This window comes from Anneissia japonica, unplaced genomic scaffold, assembly GCF_011630105.1.
Source record: "Anneissia japonica isolate Jap-2015-1 unplaced genomic scaffold, ASM1163010v1 scaffold694_len1028156_cov167, whole genome shotgun sequence".
Classification (NCBI taxonomy): Eukaryota; Metazoa; Echinodermata; class Crinoidea; order Comatulida; family Comatulidae; genus Anneissia; species Anneissia japonica.
Genome location: NW_022727885.1, coordinates 469,770 through 476,621, shown reverse-complemented (window position 1 = coordinate 476,621; position 6,852 = coordinate 469,770). Strand labels below are relative to the sequence as shown.

Here is a 6,852-nt window from a genome sequence, read left to right as displayed (position 1 = left end):
AAGTTGATGACAATTAAATAGACAAAGTGTATTCAATAATTTCTTTAAAAGAGTAGAACCCTTGTCTAGAAAAATTGATATTCATTTCACCCATAACAATTAATTCACAATTCTGGTGGAATATTTGATAGTGTTTTCAAAGTGATTCAAAAATAGTTTAGTGGTCGATAGGCCTATATGGTACCAATAAAAATTGGCTTCGTTTTTGGAATAAAATCTCAAACCAATCCTCTATAGCTCCTTGTGCAAGTCCAACCTTGTATTAAACGTAATGACATTTCTAATGTAGGCTAGACACATACACCACCGCGATTCCGAGATCAATCTTGGCGAAGAATTATATATTCATTTATATAAACTTCCTGGTCAGATACGGAATCATCAAGCCAAGTCTCCGAAATTGAGATAATAGCTGTATTTGTTTCTCTTGCCAAAATTCGAACATCTTCGGGATCAGGGATCTTGTGTTCAAGTGAAGAAAATGTAGACATTTCTCTTTAAAGCACGATGGTCCCTCATGACGTGACTATCTGTGTCTACATTGGTTTTGTTTCTGATTCTCCTTCCCGCCGTTGTAACATACGACCGGACGTTTGTCTCCACGAGGGGGAATTCTTGACAATATTACCCTTTCAGGCTTTGATTTTGCGTTTGAGGTCATATCTTTGAATACATTTACGATGTCTTCGACGGAATCTTTCGATACCAGGTCGTTTGTGCCAAAGACGATTGTGACAAATTTAAATGTTTCAGTATTTGGTCATTTTTCAATATGACAACATTTTTTTTATCAACGAATCGCCAATTAAAAGATGTCTCAGAGGTTGATTTTGCGCTGATTCTTCTGGCATAAAGTATACACTGGTTGGCATAGCTGTATGTTTCGAGGAGATTATTTATTTGGTCTGTTTGTTTGATGTGTAGTCTGTCTCTTATACACATCTAGATGTGTATAAGAGAAGATGTGAAAGTTGTGTTTTGAAAATACACAAGGACGGAGCTTGAAGAAGGCAGATTACTCCAAAGTTGAGGAGCAGCGTTTGAGAATGCTCTGTCACCATACGTCTGGAGGCGTGATGGAGGAAAATATAAAATGGATGCATTTGTAATTGATCTGAGAATCCTGGTGCAAGTTGACGATCTCAATTTAAGCAATTCAGTGATGTAGGATAGTGACACTTGAGATCCTTAAATATGGTCAGTAAAAGCTTGAAAACAATATGTTGTTTAACAGGTAACCAATGCAATTATCGGTGTTATATACTTGGTACGTAGGATTTCAGAGATACCAGCGCTGTCTGGTCATGTGCTTCTTCTCTATCGTACTGGAGGCACTGCAAATATTCATAATGTACCAATCACTGTTCACGGTCCCCACGTTTGGAGCAATATAAGTAGAACTTTCTGTGGTTAAACTTAAATGCAAAAGTCGGGCGCCAACATTCTTCCATTATTGTTAAAAAAAACCAAAAAACAACTATTTTGTCTTATGTATTGTTTTGTTTTGTAAACTTTACTATATACTTTAAATGTATATAAATTGGAAAATCTTAATGTTATAAATCATAAGCCAGAATTGGCTGGTCGCACAGTGGTGGGAATGTGACGTTAATAAATAACACAATACTAAACAAAACTACAAGAGTAAAATTACATCACTGTACGGTAGATAAACAATCTAAATGACCGAGAGTTATATTTTCATGTTCTTTTGTACTTCTGTGTGTTTATTTAGTACTTCCATCAGGGTCCATTATAGCCTGGTTTCCAAACCCTGAATTTTGGTTGCTCGCATTTCATTGCGCACCATACCACATTTAATTGGCGTCCCGGATTTACTGCTTCTCTAAATTAACTTACTCGTTGGTGGCCCTGTAAAGAATGACAAAAAAAAAATAAGTAGGGGGCCTGCCTCGGACATAGTCTTGCCCCATTAGTAGGCCTACACTGTTGATCAAAACCTATCCTCTAAAATACCACTTTGTTTGATGCTTTCCAAAACCAATATTTCATATATGTTCTCAGGTCATCTGTTCACTCCTGCTTTTGTGTATACTGTAAAAAATTTTTAAATATAATTTCAAAAATATAACAATGATAAAGGCACTGACTAGTGCTCCCAACTCTATTGGCGTTCCATACCACGCGACCTAAACTGAAATGTATCTCGCTGGCTATTTATACCTAGACTTTCAATATTACCGTAATTTTCCAAATTAACATCTTGGTTAGTTTATTTACTTATTAGAAAATTGCACACAAGTTACCAGGCTTGACCTCAAAGAGAAATAATAACTTACTCAGACTATGATTACAAGGTTAGTATCAACATGGCGTAGGCATATTACCAGCAGCCTAGCTAACATGCAAGCACAGACTTTGTTTACAAATACAAACGCGATCTTTGAGCGGAGCACGCCACCAACACGAAAACGCAGTACAGATACGGGAATCGAGGTAGGAAAAAAGGTTTAGGTTAGCTTGCTTTGCTACACTACTGTATTCTCATATTAACGTTATCATCAGGAAAGGTTTACATAACTGTAGGCCTATGCAGAGAGGTAGGTACTGCAACTTGTTCGAAATAAACCGAATGAGAACTACAGTACTACTGGAAACCAGTTCCGGTACCAGATCCAGTGGAACCACGATTGTCGGCCTCATGGAACGTCCTCCTAAAGAGGAACTATGGAACGCCTTGACTGCCAAATTATATGGAAACTTTTTCTCTTCGGCTCATTTTTAGCTTTACAAAGGGTCTGTAGTATTAAATAATGAACATGCATAGGTATCAATTTACTTTTCAAAAGAGTCATCACAAACCTTGTTTCATTTTTAAAAGTGTACCATAAGGATTTTCTTTATCAAATTATTATTATTCACAAATCACACAAATAGTTTATTTTATTGTAGGCCTACTAATATGCGCGTGGTATTTTTTCATCAGTTTGACTAAGTTCTGGATGTTTGGCCAGCGTCTGAAATGTGGGAGGGGGGTTGGCAAGGTCCCTGATGAGAGAAAAGGTGGGCGTGATCGGGTGTCAAACAAAAGGTTTCGAAAGTTTTCCATGGGCTGAGCCCCCGAAAAATATGACAATTTAGGGGTTTTAGAAGCTTATATTAATCGATTGTACAACAGTATACTGTAGGTAGTCTACTAATATGAAAAAATACATATGCCTATAATTTTGTTTCTTCTTTTCTGGGGGTGCCCCCCCCCCCCACCGTAGCGCCGTCACTGCGTTTGGCAGTGCTGGTACAGTACTATTAATATTTTTAATTACTACTGCATAATGAATTTGACATTTAAGATGGACATTTTGTGAATACTTTTCTTATAGGGGAAGTCAATCCTTTTGGTCTATTATTACACCACAAAACGGGTCACACAAAATGACGAGAGGACGACACAGGGCATACTCATTATTGCAGGCCTCCGGCGCAGTTACTTAGCATAAGTAGCGCTCCACATCGTATTCAACTAACTTAAATAATTTGACCGCCTGCAGTGTTTCTCACGGACGACTCTTAAAATTTAATTCTACATAAACGCTGAGCAACCATGGCTGTATTCACTGTCTTACAGAGCGGTTGTTATCGGAGAGCGGCGCTTATTTAAACACGGTATATAGGCTAAAATTTTATTTTTCGTCATACAGGGACAATAAAGGAATAGACTAAAGTAATAGAATGTTTCAAAAGTGTTGAATTAGTATACGGTACACATAATTCATAGGCCTAGGCCTATATAGGCCTATTATCAAATACGATTAGGAAGTTAGTGAGTACAGCAGTGGTTCTCCGTCAGGGTCCTGGAATACAAAAAAAAAAAAATCCCTAGTAGGATTCACAGGGAGCGTTTTAATAGCTTAGAATTTTGCTTTTGGGACGCAATATTAGGGGTTGGCAATCAAAATAAAGTTACTTGGGTAGGAAAATAATTTTTTTATATATTTTAATCTGACGACCTCGTCATGGGGGTCCAGGCCTATCCGACGGGGGAGATGCCCCACGCTGGCGCCACCATCCAAAGCTTGAGTATAGAATGTTGATTTATGCTATAACGTTTATGAAATCTAGAATTTCTAGACTTACATTAATTGCAGTAAACGAAAAACAAACGGATGTATGCTTGAAGTAAACTTTCACTCGAGAAAGGCATTTTTACCATTGGATTCTCTCGATTGGTTTCCACATCGTGGTTGTATTTCCCCTTAAACTGACACCCACTTGTACTGGGTCATCTGCCCGAATTGGTACCGTATTTAATCGTTTTGAACTTTAGTGTATCATATATACGGCCCCGTCCTTATGATCGGATCTGCGAGATATAAAACTGTTAATATCAAAAGCAGTCCATCACTCTCTGATCATACAGACACAAACGTGTATAGTAAAAAAATGTCTAGACCTACGTTATGGTGGCAGCAGTGGCATCCAGGGGCGGATCCAGAAATGTCCAAAAGGGGGGGCCGGAAGCGGGGGCCGAAAGTTGGGCCGATTGAGACAACACTGTCGTAGGGGGTCTGGGGCATGCCCCCGCGAAATTTTTGTGTTCTAGACGCCCGAACATAACATTTGAGGCATTCTGGGCTATCATTTTTTTCTTTTTCTCTCTTTTTTTCCTTTTTTTTTCTTTTCTTTACCTCCCAAAAGGGGGGGGGGGGGCCGGGGCTGGGCCGCCCCCCCCATAAATCCGCCCCTGGCATCTGACCCCATACTCTCTCATTACTAAAATTTGAATACTTTCCTAGTTTGCGAAGAGGCCTAAAAATGGCCTAACTTGTGCATTATTTCTGAATCTAGATGCATAATAGACGGTAATAATTTGCATTTATCTATGTTTACACGTTTCTTGTCCGACTCCATCAATACCAATTTTAGTGGGAAGAACAAAATGAGATCGAATCACTTTAATATTCACAGCGATGTTAAATTAAAATAAGTTTACAAAGTCAGAAGATGGCAATTTAAATGGTAAATACTGTACAAACAAAAATTGAATGAAAGTGCTTATCTTGCTGGCTTTAACTTGAGTTTGCCCATCCTCAAGTTTATTGTGGTTAAATGCGCCCGGCCGCACATCATCACGAAAATTATGTGCAAGTAGGCGTTTTACTGGCTAAATATCCACTGTCGGACAGGATTTTCTTTACAAATCAATCTCATACAACATTTTCACATGTATAAATAAATAATTAATCGTAATTAGTGTTTAATCCGATCCACAAGTAGCAAAGGGTACTGCAATGCAACATCAATAATTAATCGTCATTTTAAGAAATAAGATTCAAAAAATAATGTAAGAAAGACTGTGCTGCAATATTTTCAGTTTTAATTTTTTTTTTTTTTTTTTTTTCTTTAGAACACTATGTCTTCGTCAGTTGCACCAACTATCCTGTGTTCTTCGGTATTCAAGAACATGCGTGGCATAGAACTGTTCAATCCATTCAAGATCATATGGTCAGATGAATTCTTCCAGAAGGAAGACAGGTTTTCTGATGAGATTGTAGGATGTCTGTGTACCTCGAGATTCGTGCATTTAATCGATGATAACTTCTTGTCTATGATGCCGAACTTGAAAGTCATCAGTCTTCATTCTGCTGGAATCGACACCCTGGACGTTCAGAAGATGCATCAATTGAACATCCGGGTGGCCAACATTCCGCACCTAGTAGCTGATACAACTGCCGATATGGCATTTACATTAATACTTGCAACAGCGAGAAAACTAAAAAAATGTACGATACGATTATAAAGGATGTCTTTATTGTTAAGAGTTTTTTAAACATCGGTCGGTTATTACAGTACCGATGGCGTGCAGTGCACTTTTCTGGACGCGGTGCTAGGGGGAAAGTGCGGGCAAGGAACGCGGGGATAATCAACCCACGGGCGCCGCGGGCTAGATTTTCTGTGGCATGCTATATTGTACAGGGCGCAGGCATCGCGGCCCCGCTGGCGCCGCGAGTGACGCAGGCTAACTGCCCACAGAGAACGCTGCCGCCCTAAATCACGTTTTACAATTTTTCTAATTAAAAATTGACCTATAATATATAAAGATATACTGTAAAAATTAGCTTCGTCTCTACAGTTCATTTTTTTGCATACCTGTATTGACCTACCTTTAGGCCTATATATTAACATATATGACACATAGATATAATATAGGCCTATATAGGTAGGCCTACTGTACATAAATAATGCTCTTAGAGATCTGTAATTAATTTGCCTGGTAGACTTAATATCATTTTCTGTTGAGATGGATGATAATGTCGATGATTCCAATACAAATTTTACCTTAATAGGGCTATCATAAATTTTAAGCTATGGGTTGCACGTCCACGCATATCATGTGCTTAGTCCACACCACGGGCACTGCAGGTACCGCTGGCAACCTTAAATCAGTAATGCAGTAATGTTCATTTCTGAAATCTTGGCCGGGGGTCATCTCGGGCTGACTTTGGGCTCGTGGACAGTTGTTGGATGTAGAACGCGATGCCCGCGGGCAAAGTGCGGGAAAAAAGTGCACTGCCCGCGATCGGTACTGTAAATATTTAATTAATTTTCAATTGATAACAGCTTGATCAAATTATGAAGTATTCAATAATTATTTAAGAAATGAATCATTATCCAGACGGATAGAATGTTTTAGAGCAAAAAATCTGAATGTGAATTCAAAAAAGTGCCCAAGGCCAAGGGGCTTCATCATTGTTAAATAATAATCAAATAGTGCGCGGAAAACTCTCTGGTTAAATTATTTTTATCCACCCACACACACACATGTAGATGTGTATAAGAGACAGGTCCTGGAATACAAAAAAAAAAAAAATCCCTAGTAGGATTCACAGGGAG

General features: G+C 38.6%; 1 protein-coding gene across 1 annotated transcript in view; it reads left to right on the top strand.

Annotated features, from left to right (window-relative positions):
• Window positions 1–2,327: 2,327 nt before the first annotated feature.
• LOC117113844 (glyoxylate/hydroxypyruvate reductase B-like) overlaps window positions 2,328–6,852 on the top strand; it is a gene marked incomplete in the record, with an annotated part of 6,754 nt that continues 2,229 nt past the window's right edge. Inside the window, 2 exon segments of the mRNA XM_033257297.1 lie at window positions 2,328–2,457; window positions 5,366–5,741. Coding sequence (XP_033113188.1) covers window positions 2,365–2,457; window positions 5,366–5,741 — 469 coding nt within the window.